Raw genomic sequence first — 19305 nt, 5'->3', positions numbered from 1 at the left:
TGTAATTGTTTTGGGGTGCCATGAACCACACCCATATAAGACAGTGAACATAATCAGTAAATGTGTGTGTTCTGACTGCTCTACTGACCAGCCATTCCCCTCTCTCTCTCCCTCTCCTTAGGCCTCCCTATTCCCTGAGAAACAACAATATTGAAATTAGGCCAATTAATAACCTTACAATGGCCTAGAAGTCAAAGGAAGAGTCATACGTCTCTTACTTTAAACCAAAAGCTAGCAATGATAAAGCTTAGTGAGGAAGGCATGTCGAAAGTGTTGACAGGCCAAAAGCTAGATCTCTTGTGCCGGTTAGCCAAGTTGTGAATGCCAAGGAAAAGTTCTTGAAGGAAAGGAAAAGTGCTTCTCCAGTGAACACACAACAGATAAGAAAGCAAAACAGCCTTATTGCTGATATGGAGAAAGTTTTAGTGGTCTGGATAGAAGATCAAACCAGCCACAACATTCCCTTAAGCCAAAACTAATCCAAAGCAAGTCCCTAACTCTCTTCAATTCTATGAAGACTGCGAGAGATGAGGAAGCTGCAGAAGAAAAGTTTGAAGCTAGCAGAGGTTGGTTCATGAGGTTTAAGGAAAGAAACCATCTCCATAACATAAAGGTGCAAAGTGAAGCAGCAATGCTGATGTAGAAGCTGCAGCAAGCTCTCCAGAAGATCTACCGAAGATAATTAATGAAGGTGGCCATACTAAACAACAGATTTTAAATGTTGACAAAATAGCCGTATATTGGAAGAAGGTGCCATCTAGGACTTTCATAGCTAGAGAGGAGAAGTCAATGCCTGCTTTCAAAGCTTCAAAGCTGACCCTGACTTTCTTGTTAGGCGCTAATGCAGCTGGTGACTTTAAGTTGAAGCCAATTCTCATTTATCATTCTGAAAATCCTAGGGCCCTTAAGAATGATGCTAAATCTACTCTGCCTGTGCTCTATAAAGGGAACAACAAAGCCTGGCTGACAGCACATCTGTTCACAATATGGTTGACTAAATGTTTTAAGTCCACTGTTGAACTTACTGCTCAGAAAAAAAAGATTCCTTTCAAAATATTACTGCTCATGGACAATGCACCTGTTCACTCAAGAGCTCTGATGGAGATGTACAACAAGATGAATGTTGTTTTCATGCCTGCTAACACAACATCCATTCTGCAGCCCGTGGATCAAGGCGTAATTTCGACTTTTAAGTCTTATCTAAGAAATACATTTTGTAAGGCTCTAGGTGCCAGAGATAGTGATTCTTCTGATAGATCTGGACAATATAAATCAAAAACCTTCTGGAAAGGATTCACCATTCTAGAAGCCATGAAGAACATTCATGATTCATGAGAAGAGGTCAAAATATCAACATTAACAGGAGTATGGAGGAAGTTGATTCCAACCTTCATGGATGACTTTGAGGGGTTCAAGACTTTAGTGGAGGAAGTAACTGCAGATGTGGTGGAAATAGCAAGAGAAGTAGAATTAGAAGTCAAGCCTAAAGATGTGACTGAATTGCTGCAATCTCATGAAAAAACTTTAGTGGATAAGGAGTTGCTTCTTATGGATGAGCAAAGAAAGTGGTTTTCTTAGATGGAATCTACTCCTGGTGAAGAGGCTGTGAAGATTGTTGAAATGACAACAAAGGATTTAGAATATTACATAAACTTAGGTGATAAAGCAGTGGCAGGGCTTGAGAGGATTGACTCCAATTTTGAAAGAAGTTTACTGTGGGTAAAATGCTATCAAACACCATCACATGCTACAGAGAAAGAGTTCATGAAAGGAAGAGTCTGTCGATGCAGCAAACTTCATTGCTGTCTTATTTTAAGAAATTGCCACAGGCACGCCAAACTTCAGCAACTACCTAAGTCCTACTCACATCTGTAGGCATCCTGCTTTATCTTTCTATCTCGCATTATGAATAAGGTTTAAAAACATTTACTTAAATAGAAATCCTAGCAGGCACATATAATTTAGCCTAATACTTGGCCACAAATAATATTGAATGAATGATGTGAATTTCATGGAGGAGAGTGCCCAACATTTATCAAGTATCTACTAAGTGCTTATTTATTCAATGTCATTTGATAAGGACACTAAGGTGCAGAGAGATCAAGTACAAGTGGCACATGTGACATTTGATCTAAGGGTTGTCAAGAATACTGTACAAATTTAAAAATTATAAAGAATTTTTATGTTATAAAGAATTATTATAAAGAATACTGATAAATTTATTTTAAACTTTTCTTGACTCAAGCAGGCCTAACGTCATCAGAGTCAGGTCAAAATGGGCATGTGACCATTCTAGGGAACTGTTCAAAAGGACAGACAGTATGAAGCCTCATTGTGATTATAAAAAAACCAAAAACAAAAAACTTGGTTTTGTGAACTTGCATAATTACTCCCTGTTCCACAACTTTAAATTAGACCTACTATTAAGTTATCTTTGAAGGTCCTTGTAAAATGTAGTCATTTATGTAAATACTGATAACTATGTACTGCCAAACACACTTGACAGGCAGACTGACGAGTTTAAAGAGTGAGGTAATTCTGGGACATTTTCATGGCTTTATTTTCCCATGTTTTGAATTTTCTGGGTGGGTCGTAAATGTAATCACAAGTGTCCTTATAAGAGAGAGGCATAGAGAAATTTGACCCGAGGGGAAGAAGGTAATGGTAAGACTAATGCAAGATGTTAATGGCTTTGAAAATGGAGGACCAGGCCACAAGGCAAGGAAGGCAAGGCATGCAGCTCGAGAATCCAGAAAAGGCAAGGAAATGGATTTTCCCCTAGAACCTCTGGAAGGAGCGCCCTGCCAACACCTTGACTTTGGCCTGGTGAAACTGGTTTTGGACTTCTGACCTCCAAAACTGTAGAATAAGTGTGTGTTGTTTAAAGCCACTAAGTTTGTGGTAATTTGTTACAGGAACCATAAGAAACTAATACAAAGACTAAACAGCCTTTAAACTTACTAGCAGAACCACATTTTCTTTATGAAATTGCATCTAATTTTATTCAATTTCCATTTCTGATATTCTAGTAATTTTAATCATAAGCACCTAGCAACCTACAAAGAGGTGTGTAGCCTGAAGTTAAAGACAATGCCTTTCATCTTAAAAATCCTTTATTGGCCTCCTCTATTCCTTCTTTACCACCTCTTCCTCTTTGTTTACCAAAAATATTTTCCCCAAAGGCTTGTCCTTGACCTCTCCCCTCTTCTTCATAATCTTGTACTTGTTATTTTATTCATAGCTTTAATTATTATTGTACAGCCAATGCTCTTGGCCTGTCTGCTAAGCTCCAGAGCTGCATTTCCTATGGCCTGTGCATCTTCAGCTGGGTCGCTCATTGGCATTTTGCATTCAATATAACTAGAAATGAATTCATCTTCCCACACATAGATTTATAAACAGAAAAATCACACCAGGAAATGAATGCTTCATCAAATAAGGTATGTTAAGAATTTTGTTTTGTTTTGTTTTACACAATAATGGAAAACTAGAGAAGTATCTAGTTTTTTGGTTTTTGCAGATGTCAATTTTGAGTAATATTTCTTCCAACATTTCTTCACTTTGCCTTGTTCCACATGGACCATCCTAGTCATGGTGTAAATGACTGCAGGAATGGAAAATCTGACTTTCAGACTATTCTGTACATGAATTCTAACAATACAATCTTCTCAATCAAGTATCAACAACTTTATATATGTTTATTTCTCCATTATAAGCCATATTAAATGCTCATAGATCATGCACATCATAAAGTACTGCTCTGACATCACAGGTTTTTTGTAATGTTTAAATCAATTTTATTGAGGTATAATTTATACACCCTAAAATGTACCAATTTTAAGTGCAAAACTGATACAGAGCACTTTCTAAGGTACAGTAAGGAAAAATCAGCAAGGTACAAAAGAGTACATATAGTATGCTTCCTTTTGTGTAAGAAAATTAATACATATATGTATTTTCTTATTATTGCAAAATGATACAGGAAGGATAAATCAGAAAGTAATAAAATTGGTTGAACTACAGTGGGTAAGAAAGGGACTCCTTAGAGTACAACTTTTTAATACAGTGTTGATTTTTGAACCACATTAAAATTTTACATATTTAAAAAATAAAATTAAATCAACAAAAAAGGAAAAAACCCTATAGATGAATACAAAGTAACAAATGAACCTAATTGTATATGAAAATTGATATGTAAAGAATAAATTCAAGTAACTTGGGACACAATACTTGACTGTATCTCCTCTGCAAATTTTTTCTGAAGACAAAAAGAATAGTAAAGAAATCTTGAACCTTACCTTGTAGTTTGTTACTGGTGGTACTAGTGATTTTGAAACCATTTTGTGTGTAGTAGAGGATAGAATAAACGAGCAATACCCTGATTTAGGAAGCAAGATTCTCGTTGTGAGAGGGGTGATAAAATATGAAATGGGGAGAAGCAGAGGAAGAACGCTGAGCTATTGAATTGGAATTGGAGGTTATTGTGATATAAAAGACATGTGTGTGTGTAAACTCTATTCTCTATGTAGGGCTAGATAGTATGCTAGTCTTGATTTCTTTTTTTTTAATTTTTATTTATTTATTTATTTTCCCCCCGAAGCTCCAGTAGATAGTTGTATGTCATAGCTGCACATCCTTCTAGTTGCTGCATGTGGGACGTGGCCTCAGCACAGCTGGAGAAGCGGTGCCTCGGTGGGCGCCTGGGATCCGAACCCGGGCTGCCAGCAGCGGAGCGCACGCACTTAACCGCTAAGCCACGGGGCCGGCCCTAGTCTTGATTTCTAAATATTATTTCCCACTAAAAGGAAACAACAGGTTCCTTGGAGAAATTATTGATTTCAGGTCTGAGGAGGGAATGTACAAGGTAAATCTAAAATATATTGTTTCAGAAATCAAGGAGTGTTAAAAAATGGATGAAGTTATGCCAAATGGACAAAGGAGCCAGCTTGAAGGAGCTCCCATAGGTCAAATCTGGAACATTAAATATAATCACAGTAAAAAAGAAACGAGTCAACAGTAATTAATTAACAACAACAACAACAAAACAGTGGGGCCAGCTAGTAAACGGAGAATTGACAGAACTAGAAAATGACCATTTGCAATCTCCACTGTAATACCTGATTCAGGTGCATGTGTCTCCAGAAGTGATTCTTTGAGAACAACATAAAATCACTAATTATTGGTGATGTTAATTTTGATCACTTGGTTAAGGTGGTACATGCCATACTTCTCCATCATAAAGTACTTTTATGTCTTTTAGTTAGTACATAATCTATGGGTTGATACTGAGACTGCATAAATCCTATTTCCCAACAAAATTTTACCAAATAGTTTTAGCGTTCTTTGGATTGTTACCAGAAATGTTCAACCTAATCTCATCATGAGGAAACAATGAGAAAAATCCAAATTGTGGAACATTCTATGAAACGATTAGCTTGAATTCTTCAAAAAATGCTCATTATCATTAAACAAAAAAGAAGGTGAACTGTTCAAGATAAAAGGAAACTAAATTCAACGCATGATTATTGATTGGATCCCGGATTTTAAAAAACCAGTATAAAGAACAATACTGGGGCAACCTGGCAAAATCTGAATATGAACTATATATTGTTAAACTATCATTATGGTCATTTTTTTTTTTTTTGTGAGGAAGATCAGCCCTGAGCTAACATCTGATGCCAATCTTTTTTTTTTTTTTTTTGCTGAGGAAGATTGGCCCTGAGCTAACAAACACCTGTGCCCATCTTCCTCCACTTTATATGGGACACCACCACAGCATGGTTTGACAAGCGGTGCGTTGGTCCAGGCCTGGGATCTGAACCTGTGAATCCCAGGCCACGAGGCGGAGCGTGTGCACTTAACCACTTGTGCCACCGGGCAGGCCCCTCAAATTTTTTTTATTGTGACAATGTCATTGTGGTATATAGAAGAATAATGCCTTTTTTCTGAACAGATACATCCTGAAGTATTTAGAGATGATATTATGTTTTCTGCACCTTACTTTTAAATCAAGGGAAAATATGTGACAAAATGTTAACTAGTAAATTTGAGTGAAGGGTATATGTGTTCATTTTCCACCTTTTTTTGGGGGGGTTGGGGGGTGAGGAAGATTAGCCCTGAGCTAACATCTGGTGTCAAGCATCCTCTTTTTGCTGAGGAAGACTGGCCATGGGCTAACATCTATGCCCATCTTCCTCTACTTGATATGGGACGCGGCCAGAGCATGGCCTGATAAGCAGTGCGTCGGTCCACGTCCAGGATCCAAACCAGCGAACGCTGGGCCACCGAAGTGGAGCACGTCACCATAACCACTATGCCACCGGGCTAGCCCCTCCACCTTTTTTTTTAATAATAAAAATTTAGAGAAAATTCCAGTGAAAAGATTTTAAAAATATAATCAGTGACCTTTAGATGAGGAAATCTATTAAGTTATAATACATTATTATTACCACATGCCATTGTTGGCAGGCTTTGTTCACAAAATCAAGCATCATGTGCATCTGCCTCCTGAACTACTTCTTGTTAAATTGACAACTGGAGACACTGAAGTTTCTCATCAGTTTCCCAGAGTTGCCATAAATTCCAGCATTCAGTTTCCTCAGCCTAGATCTACCCCCAACTAGAGTCCAAGGCGCAGATGTAATCACTTCTATATTTGTGGGAGATCAATTAAATCACAATTCAGAATCTAATTTTTTTTTCAATTTTGTTATTTAATCTTCATTACCCATTACCCATAACCATGTAGGTTTGATATTTATCTTCCAAAGAAACCCAGTGTAATAATTGTACAATTTTTTCCCCAGTTTTTGAGAATTTATGGGAGATTACTGTAACATTATAAAAATCCATTTAAAAATAACTCTTGAATGCTCAGTGTAATTTTTAGATGAGTGTAAACAACATTAACTCAAGCATCTCTTGAGTAGAGTCCCAGGAAATATCCACTAACGGTTTCAAAGCAAGACATATCAACTGAAAACCAGAAGAGAATGGGACATAACAGCTTTGGTTTGTATTCAGAATCATCTAAACAATCAAACTAACCATTGTTTATTGAGCTTTCCCAGGAGTGAGCCTTTGTGGAAGACACTGAAAAAAGAAATTACAATCCTTACCCTTCTAGTCATTTACAGTCTGGCTGGAGAGGTAACAGTTACATTTGTAAAAATATAAAAGCAAAAAATTGAAAACAATCTAAATGTTTAAAAACTAGAAGGTGAAATTGACCATTAAATATCATGCTATAGAAAAATGTCATGAGAAAACATCATATACTCAGCGAAAAAAAGTGATACCAATACAATTTTGTTTTTTAAAAAAACGTTATTGCAATTTCGTTTTATAACAGCAACATATGTGTATGTAAGGAACAGAAAAAAAATACCAGAAACATACACCCCAATTGTATAACAATAGTTATCCTGCAGTGGTAGAATTTGTGATTATATTCTTCTTTATGATTTCTATATCCAATATTTTTGCAACACTTTTATAATCAGAGCACAAATGTTTTAAATCATTTAAAAACATAATTAAAAATACAAAGCAGTATACGCTAAGCACCAAACTGTCCTAATGGTCAGTTCTATAAGACCTACTTCACAGGGCTGGAGTGCTCAAGGATCTCTTCCTAGAAGAGATGCAATTCCCACAGAATGTATTGCACAGTGCCCTGTCCATGACACGGTAAGTGCTCAATAATCAGTCACTCTGATTATATCATTTAATCTTCACCTATCCTATTAAGTAGATACCTGCATTTTGGAGATGAGGAAACTGAGGCTTAGAGAAATTTAATTTCATAAGGATCACCAAGCTAGTAAGCAGTTGAACCAGAATTCAAGCCCAAGTAGTCTAAGTCAATCTTTACTCATACTAAGTAACTAGCAATTGCTGGCTGTTATCAACTTCCTCTTTAGGTCTACAAGTAACATGAGAGCAGGGATCCAGTCAGTCTTGTTGCACTGTGAACCCAGGGTGTAACAAAGTATATAACAGTACACAGCACATAGTTGCTATCATATAAAAACTTAGTATATGTTAATGAATAGATCACTTTTTTGTCACTATGGTTTACAACCAAAAACTGGATAACTTAAATCTGGGGTTCAGATTCAGTCAACAAAGGCAAGAGCTTGATATATACAATCAAAATGGTGGTACTAAAATTTTTAAATTAAAATATGATAAAAGACTAAGACAAATATGTTAAAAGTCATTAAAACATTTTTGTGTTGATAGTCTATTTCAGGACTATTGGTAGAGTATTTGTTTTTTTGACCTAGAAAATTTCTATCACAGGATCCCTTAGCATAAGACAGATACTATAAAAATGAGAGCCATCTAGGTTATTCTCTTTCTTTTTGGATCTGTCATACTTACCCCAAAAGGCAAAAATTTATTCAAAAACAAATGGGAGCCCCTTTATGCTAGTTTTACAGAAATAACTCAAATTATAAATTATACTAAATATGAACACAAGAGTCACCAAATCAGCAGCACATATAGAATAATGAGAGAGATGGAAATAACCCAGAAACAGTTGGGCATTGATTTATTATGTAAATAAGGGTAAGATATTACAAAAGAAAAGAACAATACTGAATTTTTCAGCCAATGCATGAGGTTGCCTAGGAAGTTAGTTCTACCAGAGTAACAGAAATAAAGAGTGCTATGTTAAAAACCAAAGCTAAGGTGGAATGCTAAAGCATTCTTTGAAGAAAACTCGCTTATACTGCCTTATAGTATGGGATATAAGCAGGTTTTTTTTTTAACTGAAATTTCAACTCATACTAATTGAAATATCTGTGGAACTTCTTAACAGTTATATTTTATCATTTTGCAGAGTTTACCATTTACTTGAATAAAACTCTAAAAATCACTAAGTAAAGCTTAAGATGGCAAGATATTATAGTGTAGAAATATATTTATAATTATACATTTAATTATACAAATAACACATCCATATAGTAATATATTCAAACAGTGTATTCAAAGTTAAAATAAATGTGAAAGACCCCAGACTCCCCTCTCCCACAACCAGTGGTAACCAGTAAAATCACGTTAATAGTTTCTCATATATCTTTCCCAAAATATCCTAGAATAATGTAAGTATCTGCTACATCCCCTAGGGCATCCCCAGATATGTTATTTACTATTCTTGTTTTTTTTCCGCTTAGGAATATGTATTGAACATCATTCAGAATACCTTGTACAGTTATTTCTTGTTCTTTATAATAGCTTCATAATACTCCATTTAACTCCATTCCCCTTTTAATAGACATTTAGATTGTTTCAACTATTAGCTATTAGAAACAATTCTGCAATATCTATCTTTGTACATTCACCACTGTGTATACCCACATGCTATTTGCCTAGAAGTAGATTTTTTTTTTTTTAATTATTTATTTTTCCCCCAAAGCCCCAGCAGATAGTTGTATGTCATAGCTGCACATCCTTCTGGTTGCTGTATGTGGGACGCGGCCTCAGCATGGCCGGAGAAGCAGTGCGTCGGCGCGCACCCGGGATCCGAACCTGGGCTGCCAGCAGCGGAGCGCGCGCACTTAACTGCTAAGCCACGGGACCGGCCCAGAGGTAGATTTTTTTTGAATTAGTGGAATATGCAGTTAACATTTTGAAAAGAGACTGCCAACATGCTCTCCAAAACAAGATTGTACAAATTTATACTCTGATGTTTTCCTTGTTGGGCTAGGTCAATGTGCTATTAGTGTTTTTATGAACTGTAATTGTGAGAGAATGTATATTTAGCATATAACTTTTGAAACATTAAAGAACATATTAGCAATCTGAAGAAATCATCTGCCATTAGGCAATCCTATTTCTTTATAGCTAAAGTAATTAAAGAGTATGGGCTTTGAAGACAAATGTGGGTTCAAGTCCCAGCCTTGGCACCTAAGACCTGTGTGATTTTTTAAGTAGGTTATTTAGTCCTTTTAAGCCTTGATTTATGTTTTTGCAAAATGAGCAACGTAATAGTGCCTACCTAATAGAATTATTATGAAGCTTAGCATACAAAGTGTTTACTGAAGAGCCTGACGAAAGTATGGTGCATGATAACTCATACTGCATGACCTACATGATTAACATATAACAAAAGCCTCATCAACTTATATTTTCTAAAAACAACAGTGAACACTAAAAATCTCCAACAATGAACTGATTTTTATTTTCGCTGAGTCTTTTAATTCATAAGAATATAAAATCTTCACCTGAACCCCCTCACAATCATAAAGTATTGATTTGTGGGCAGAGTTTAGTATGAAACAATTCACTCAGGCTTAAAGAAGCTTAGAAAATATAAAGCTCTAAATAAAGAAGAGAACTTCAATAATAAGGAGATTTGGGTTTAGGTTTATCAGATTGCAATGTAATCATGAATTTCTCTACCTATGATAAAACAGAAGAATTTCTAAGACAGCATTTTAATAATGATGGCTGGTGGTTTCTAAACACTATTAACTTGCGAATGGCTATAAAAAGCAAGCGTAAACTTTAATGTTGCAGCTGATTTCAAGCATTCCTTTTAATAGATTCTAAGTACTGAAATTTCCTAAAGGTATGATCACCTCAAATCTCCTCTATATATAGGAAATTGTAACATGTTCAATTTGAGACATCAAAAAACATTTAAAATAGACACCACAAAACGTATCTGTAGTTTAAAGGTCAAATTTATTAGGAGATTAAGAGATGTATTATACATGGACTATAAATACTGCACAGCTGACTTTATTCACAGTCAAGCACAGAGATATAGTCAGTGCCAACCTATTTTGTGGATACTCTTGTTCTTTTGTTCCAAGAAAAGTTTGCACCATAAGACTTGGACTTGGGTTTCGGAACCTTCCTCTCCTCAACGTCATAGCTCCATCCTAGAAAACAAAAACAAAAACAAATCTACAGGAACAGAATTAAAGAGGATACCTGAAGAACACAGCAAGCAGAGGCTAACTTGCATAAATTTAACATTCATTTATCATCAGGAGTACATGTCAACACATCTGAAATATAACTACTTACTTAGTAATTTGTTCCCTTATAAGCCTTTGTGACAAGAGGGTCCAAAACATTGCCTGAAGATGATTTACTTTATCTCAAATTAAAGGTGTAACCCATGATTCGATTTCTCCTTGTTCAATATTCTTTGTTCAATTACTGATGGTTATGCATTATGTAAAATTTTCCATTCCTCTGTGTCGTTTAATATGTGACTTCTTTAATAACTGCAATGAGGAGCATTGAACAATAGAACCTGTCTCACTGTTTTCTAAAAGCTGGTCCCTTTACGACACTTTGAAGCTCACTCGAGGTGATACAGAAAAACATAAACATGTACATACTTATCTATATAAATCACAAAGTTGAGATTACTTGGTTAAGCTCCCTGGACTTTGACAGGCTACCGATTGAACTCAAAAAGTTTTCCAACGTTTGTTTCAAGGGCTGTCTACATTAGAATCCCATGGAAGTACTAGATCACAATGCAAATTCTTAAGCCTGACCAAAGGCCAGATCAGGATCTCTGGTGGGCACCTGGGAATCTGCACTTTAACTATTGATCCCAGGAGATTTTTATGCATAGGTGTTTGAGAACCACTGGTCTAAACTATCTAATCTCTTCTAAGAGTTTATACCTTCTCTCTAAAACCCTGCTCATGTTTTATAATTTTGAAAACTAGATTTATTTATATCTATGTCTTCTGCTTTAAGTCCAGTTCTTCAGTTCTTCTAAGATATGGAGAACAACCAAGTCAACATCCTCCTCCTTAAAAATATAATTAAGTCACCTTTCTATTCCCTAGTCCAAGCAACCTCTATAATTTTCACTTTTCTTCATAAGATCCATTTTCCATCCCTGTAATTTATCATTCTTCTCTCTCAGAACATTCTTCAAATAACTCATCTTGAAACATTTGATTCATAGCTGAATCATGCAGTGATATATAAAATGTTCAAACTGAGTATTATATAGTTGTTTAAGCTTCTGGATCTTGTGAGTCATCATGAATTCTACTATCTCTTGGTGAGTATAGTATTTGCTGCCACAAAGCTTACATTTCAATTTGTTGTTGTTAGTGCCCTTGAATTGAGTCCGACTCCTAGTGACCCTGTGTACAGCACAGCGGAACCCTGCTTGGTGCCATCCTCTCACCTTCCGGTGCTATATCAGATAATGCTCCATTGCTATTCACAGGGTTTTCATGGCCAATTTTTTCAGAAGTGGGTGGACTCTGGAAGCTCTGGTGAAACCTGTTCACCATGGGTGACCCTTCTGGTACTTGAAATACCAGTGTCATAGCTTTCAGCATCACAGTAACACACAGCCGCCATAGTATGACAGGCGATGTGGTTCCCTGACCAGAAAACAAACCTGGAACACCAAGGATGGCTTTATGTTTCAACAGCCCCTTAATTAATTCAATTTTGCCACAAGAGTGAAGCCTATGAAACTCAAGTCATCAAAATGTACTGCTACTGCTGCCTATTTTAGTGTCCAAAGAGCAGAAATAATTAACAATTCCACTGCTGGAACTCCGTCTTCAAAGAAAGTCCATTTGCTGTAAAAGGAAATGGAGAAGCAGGAAAGCAAATGAAATAAATGGTTTAATAATACAAATGAAACATCAGAATCCAGGAGAGAAAATACTGATTCAATTCACTTGCTTAACACAACCTTACTTTCACAGAGTAGAGAAAATGTTTTGAGAACTTTCCTACCCATTAAAACAAAACAAAAAAAATCACAGAGCTATATCTTACTTTAAGAGGACCTAAAGTTAAAAATAAGTACTTTAACAAGTGGTTATTTGCATTTCAAAACACTTACTAAAGGGTATAAGAATAGTACCTACTTCATAGGTTGTCATGAGGGTTAAATAAGCTGATTCATGTAAAGCGCTGAGAAAGTACCCGACACTTAACAGTCATGTGAGTTCTATAAGAAAGGTCCTTTTGTAAGACCTTTATTTCATTAGTATTATTTCCTTTACGTAAGTGAGGAAACTGAGACAGAGTGGTTAGGTAACTAGCACAAAGTCACTCAGCTAGGAAGGGGCAGAATCAGGATTTGAACAGAGAGCCTGATTATGGAGCCTGTGCCTTAACTATACTTTCTCTTGTGGTTTACAGTCAACACTCGATAAATGTGAGGCTATTATTTCTCCCTCAAGTTTGATTTGCAACTTCCTAGCAATACATCTTCTATATGAAGTATTAGTGTAGATAAAATTTCCATCACATTGGAACTCATTAATTTTGAATCTGTGATGCTTTAGGTCTAGTTAGGTATCATTTGGCCTAGTTATTAACTATAGAATAGAGTTTTGGTAAGCAAATTAACACTGTGAACTGATCATGATAACTTCAACATAAACTTCTCAAGCACTTCCTACATTAGTCAGCAAATGGTACTGATAATTATAAAAATACTCAATTCAATGAAGCAGCTGTAACAATAATTATTTTTTACTGAGCATTTGCTACTCATTTAATAAATATTATTTATTGCCTACTCTGTGTCAGAGACTCTTTAGACACCAGAGGCAAAGCAGTGAATAAAACAAACAAATTCCCAAACTTCCTCAAGTTAGTAGGGGAAGAGAAATTAGTAAGTAAAAGCATAGTATATCAGGTACTAATACAGTCATACCTAAGATTAAAAAAACATGCTAATGAGTACTAAGAGAACATTTTAGAGAGGAGAGACAGACAGGCATTCCCTCCCTGAGAAGGTCACATTTGAGTGAAGACCTGAAGGGAGTCCGAGAGTGGGCCCCGGGGATGTCGGGGAAAAGAGCTTGCAGGCGGAGAACAGCAAGCACAGAGGCCTTGGGGCAGGAGTGTGCCTGGTGTTCTACGTTCTAGGTTCTGTGCTAAGTGCTTTAAGTGTATTTTTATTAAGCTTTAAAATTGAGTTGATATGTTGCTTGGCTTAGGAGGTAGGCATTTTATATACTCTAATTTTATATTTAATTCTGAGGAAAAATAAAGCAAAGAGAAAATAAACAAGCAGCCTAAAGCCACACGGCTTGTAAGTGGCAAAGCCAGGATTTTAACTTGGTTGACTTTAAAGCTATGCAACTGACCACCTTTTAAATAAAACTGCATTTCTTTAAAAATATCCTGTAACTGCAATTTGTATCTATTTCATTCATTGCCTTTCAATCTATGTGATTCTATAACTTTTTTTCCTTTGATTTTTGTAAATGTGTTGAAAAGACTGTTTTAAGAATCCCTAGAAAGTAAGTCTATGTCCCTGATACGTTCCCGCCACCGTTGTGGAGCAAGGAAATGGTTTCTAGTGTACATTCAATGTCTGGTTATAATGAGTGTTGGGAAGTTACCCAAGACCTCCATGACCTTTCCTTGCCAAATGATGGGTGAGAGAACCTATGTTCCCTCCCTGCTCTGCTTCCCAACACACATTCTCCAGTCCAATAAAGACAGTATAAGAGGAACTGAAGAAATGAGAATGCACTTGGAAATATTTAGGAACTGGTATTATACACAAACACATACCCGATAATCACTCTCTCATTTATATGGTTAATCTGTCTTTCAATCACCAGGGAGAAAAAGAATTTTTTTTACTGCATCAGAATGCAGACGTAGCTCTATTATCTGTTCTGTTCATGGAGTCTCAAAATGCTGTCAGGGTCACTGCAATGTGAGAAGACTGGGGTTTTGTACACATAAAAGAACAACTGGTTTGGGTTTTCTCCTGGTAACTAAGGAGTGAGCTGGCTCTTGGGAATTGTGAGCCAGATTATAGTTGCTGTTGATGGTGATAACAACAATAAATAGAAGTATCATTATAGGGATTGGAATGCAGATGGGCAAAGCACCCTGTGAAAACAAACAAAAACACACAAGGAAGAAACCTGCATGTGCTAACAGTATCCATCTCCATATTATTACTCTACCACAGCCACCCATAATTGTTAGGATACACAGGGGAAAAAGTTTCTTCCCCTCACATTTTTCTGTGGAAAACAACTTTGTTCCCAAAGCTGCACATGCAACTGTGCTTCTCTGATTAAGTAAAAGTGAAGAAGGGTATGAGGAAGTCTAATGACAATTCACAAGAGACTGAAACTCAAGTCAGAGGCTACGTATCTCTCCCTTTGGATTTTCTATCTATCTTTCAGAAAACGTTTCTACTATGTAGGACTGATGTTATAATGAAAATTTTCTCTTTTTTGGAACTCTGTTAAGAATCTGACCACATTTCCAAGCATCCCTCTTCAAACTGTTTACCTTACAGTGCCTAGATGAACAAATTACTGGTCCCACTATACTTCATACCACAATCTTCTCCAAATATGTTTTTGTAATACTGTGGCAATATAAAGGCTACTGGAGCAAGCAGTGAGCTTTAGCTAACAAGACAATAATTGCAAGAATAACAACACTTGAAAGGACATTAAACATTTGTACTTCATCGGTAAGTTAGATGAACTGTACACATCTTTTCTACTTCCATTTGCAACTTGTTCTTAAAAAGAAAGAACATAATATGACTTGCAAGAAATAGAATGTAGAAATTTAAGAATGGAATCTTATTTGTGAAATGTTTAAATTTCTATAAGAATTTCTTTTTCAACCCTAAAATAAGGGTATTTTTAAAGAAAAAACTCAAACGAGTTTCTGAGTGAGATCATGGAAGTGAAAAGACTTGCACTCTCTGAAGAATGCTTATATAGAATCAAGGTGTAGTCTACAACAATGGTCCCATACGTTATTCTATTAGGATGCTGAAAACCAGCCTTTGCTCTTCCCAGCTGTGCAAGACAAGAAGATCAAAGCAACTGAGTCCAAGGCAGCTGCCCCAGGGATGGGGTAAAGCTCCTAGGGCTGCCGTCACTTCCCACTGAAGGAGAGCAGCCATATGGCATGGATTAACCACAAATCCAACCACTAGCACCTAAATGATGAGAAGCTGACTCCCTTTGCTGTTTCACACACTGGAATGCTTTCACAAAGATATTTCAAATTTTAAGCCCTAGTATCAGAGAAGTACCTTTGGCAAATGCTCTAGTAAACTTAAAACGTGATCTGTAATATCACATGCTCAACTTCTTTTTCAGAAATATGCCCATTTATTTTGTTGATCTCCAGACTGTAGTTGGGATATTCTACTTCCTATGATATGAATGTTTGATGTAATCTTTTCAAATGCCATCAAAAAAAAAAAAAAAAAACTCTGAAAAATAACAGAACACCACAATTAACCTATGAATTCCATGTATGAGACAGAAAAGGAAAATTAATTCCATTCATTTTTATTTACAGATCCATTTCATTTATGGTTCAGTAATGCAAAAATACAGAGACACATTCATCAGTGCTTTTATTACTTGTGAAATATGTTACTTCTAGTAACCTTGGTTCAAGTCCTGTAAAAGGTCTTTCTCCTCTAATAACCTAATCTCAAACCCTGACATTCGGAAGTGAACAGTTTAATGATTTTTCCTACTGTCCATTTGTGTACAAGCAAGAACCACCACATAATTTGGCACAAACTGACAAAACTGGCAGTCACTGCTAACAGAAGCATGCGATCAGAATAGCAAAGGCTGTGGGAGGCCAAAGTGAGGTATGTTGGTACTTGGAAGGTTTTAAGATTCCCCATCAGGCTATGTACCCATATTATGCCTAAGTGAAAGCAAGCATAAACATAAAATGTAATTTAAAGGGGAAGGAAAAGGAAAAAAAATAGCTTTTCAGGAATTTCACTTTAAAATTCCTCTACTTTGAAATTCTCAAGAATTCTAATATTTCAGGGGGAGGAGGAAGTTTAGAATAATTTAAAAGTATCTTAGATCTTCTTTTAGAAAATATTACGGAGGAGAAATAACAGGGTTTTGGATACACTGGCAAAGCAATTATTTCCACAAAGATTATATAAAATGATATAAGCAAATAAGGTGAAAATGAGAGGCACCTGAAATATTTATTAGATTAGTAACACCCTACACCTGCCACAGCTGCAATACCTCAAAAGACACCCCACCTTTGATGTGACAGTCAATGGCCCCCTTAAATTTGATCTTTTTAAATAATATAATTGCTATACAATATTATTTGCAAAGCAGTAATTGGAACCACATTATTCAGAACTTGACACAAAACAAACGTTCCAAAAGTACATTTGAAAATCCGTCATTAAAAATGTAGAACACATTTTTCTAGAGAAAAAAACTATACAACAATGGTGGATGTCCAAAAATCACTCTCAGAGATTTTGATGTAATTGGTCTGGGGTGTGGGGATTTCCAGAATCCTGCTTAACCCATAATACACTAGGAACCTCACTGAGCCACCATGTATAACACTATCTCTATGAGAAAAATTATTTCAGACTTCCAATAGGGAATCTAAGGAATTCATCTCTCTTGCTCTCTCTCTCAGGAGCCTTAGCAGTCAAGTTGAACATTTCCCTAGCCACAAGACACCCAGTACCTGGGACTGGGGATTAGGAAGAGAGAGTTATGTAGAAATAAAATTTTGTGCCTCAATAGAAAACCACGTAGTGTCTACAGCACACCAGACCTTAGCCCTGTTCACTGTCTTTGAGTTATTTTGCAACTCTGTAAGTTGTAGGTACAAATAATTTGTAGATCCTCTATTTGTGAATTCACCTACTTACTAAAATCTATTTGTAACCCCCAAATCAATACTCACGATGCTTCCATGGTCATTGTGACATGCATAGAGTGGTGAAAATTTAAGTCACCCAACACACACGATCCCAGCTGAGGTCAAGCAAGGTAATGCTCTGCCTTCTTGTTTCAGCTCTCACACTGTAAACAAATGTCCTTTTTGTGGTTTATTTACAGCCACATCTTTTTTCATTTTTGTGCTTCTTGTTGGTGATTTCGCTGTTTAAAATGGCCCCCAAATGTAGTGCTTTAGTATTTTCCAGTGTTCCTAAATGTAAGAAGGCTGTAATATGCCAATGGGTGTTAGATAAGCTTCATTCAGGCATAAATTATTGTGCTGTTGGTCATGAGTTCAATGTTCATGAATCAACAATATACATTACATTAGGTGTTTTTAAACAGAAACATACATAAAAACAGGGTTGTGTATTAATTGGTTAACAAAATTTTGTGATCAGAGGCTTGCAGGTATCTAATCCTATATTTTCCCTAAGAGCAATATTTCAGTATTTGCAAATTTAGTGTTTGAGGTGATTATAGTGACTTTACAGAACATAACTACCATAAATAACGAGAATCAACTGTAATTGATGGATATATAAATTCTGTCCTGTCTAGTGACTCCCCCAGCCCTGAAAACCAGTTTTGTCTCCATTTGCAACGATCTCAACATTCTTTTTACTCTATAGAAATTGTGCTGTATTGACTTTTCCTTTCAATTGGTTATAACATCTGCCTGGCTCCCTTATTTCATGAGTAAAATAAATCCTTCAACATTTATATCCACATTAGAGTCATGATTTTATATTTTTTGGTAAATATCTTTCAACAAATTTGGAGGTCCCACTGAGACACCTATAAGATTCACCAATCAAAGCCAGGCAAACTTCTTCACTAGAAGTGGTACACATTATTTCAAGCCCAAGCACGTCTCTTCTTGGTTCCAAGAAGTGAATACAAGAGAACTTTGCTGACTCTCTGTTTTTCTAATTTTAATTTTGCTGTCTACTAATTTTGGAAATTGGTTTTATGGTCTGATCATTTGATGATTCCTTTAAATGGGTTAATGGTTTTAGAGATCTAGTATCTGTTAGGTGAGAAAAGACAGAAAATCTGGTTAGTCTTTTCTGTCTATCTGAGATCGAATAAATGAAGAATTTATACTCACTGAGAAGAGAACAGCTCTTGAGTATGGACCAGTGCATTCATAATTCTGTTATAATTAACCCATGCCTGAAATTTTAGAATTGAAGTTATAAGCTGTGTGACTATATGTTTGTCTATATGTCTGTTAATTCAGAAAGGCCTTTACCTCTCATTATGCGTATGGATAATGTTTTTCTACCTCGAGATGATATTAATGAATTAGATTACAAAATCTCTTTAAGGGGCTCTGGGCTCTGTTCTGATTGGCTTACAGAGAAAAATAAGCACTTGTATAAGTGGAATATTCCTAAAATTCCCAGAAAACAAAGAAATTGAACTTCTAATACTTTTAATGTGCTAGATTTAAAAAGTATTCTTATAGGACCCAGGAAATACTTAAGAATTCAAGTTCAGATAACATAGGCAAGTTTTTAGCAAACAAGACAAATTTAATACTTTTGGTTTAATAAAAACA

The 19305-nt window shown here is 36.0% G+C and overlaps 1 protein-coding gene across 1 annotated transcript in view; it reads right to left on the bottom strand.

The window, feature by feature from the left end:
- Positions 1 to 10676: 10676 nt before the first annotated feature.
- The window catches only part of NDUFS4 (NADH:ubiquinone oxidoreductase subunit S4), a 98087-nt gene continuing 89458 nt past the window's right edge, over positions 10677 to 19305 (bottom strand). The window contains exon 5 of the mRNA XM_004422803.3: positions 10677 to 10895. Within this exon, the coding sequence (XP_004422860.1) occupies positions 10792 to 10895 (104 nt within the window). The 3' untranslated portion in view covers positions 10677 to 10791. The remainder of the gene's footprint in view (positions 10896 to 19305) is intronic.

Source organism: Ceratotherium simum, chromosome 18 (assembly GCF_057802395.1).
Source record: "Ceratotherium simum simum isolate JZ-2026a chromosome 18, ASM5780239v1, whole genome shotgun sequence".
Lineage (NCBI taxonomy): Eukaryota > Metazoa > Chordata > Mammalia > Perissodactyla > Rhinocerotidae > Ceratotherium > Ceratotherium simum.
This window is presented reverse-complemented; position numbering and strand designations above follow the sequence as displayed.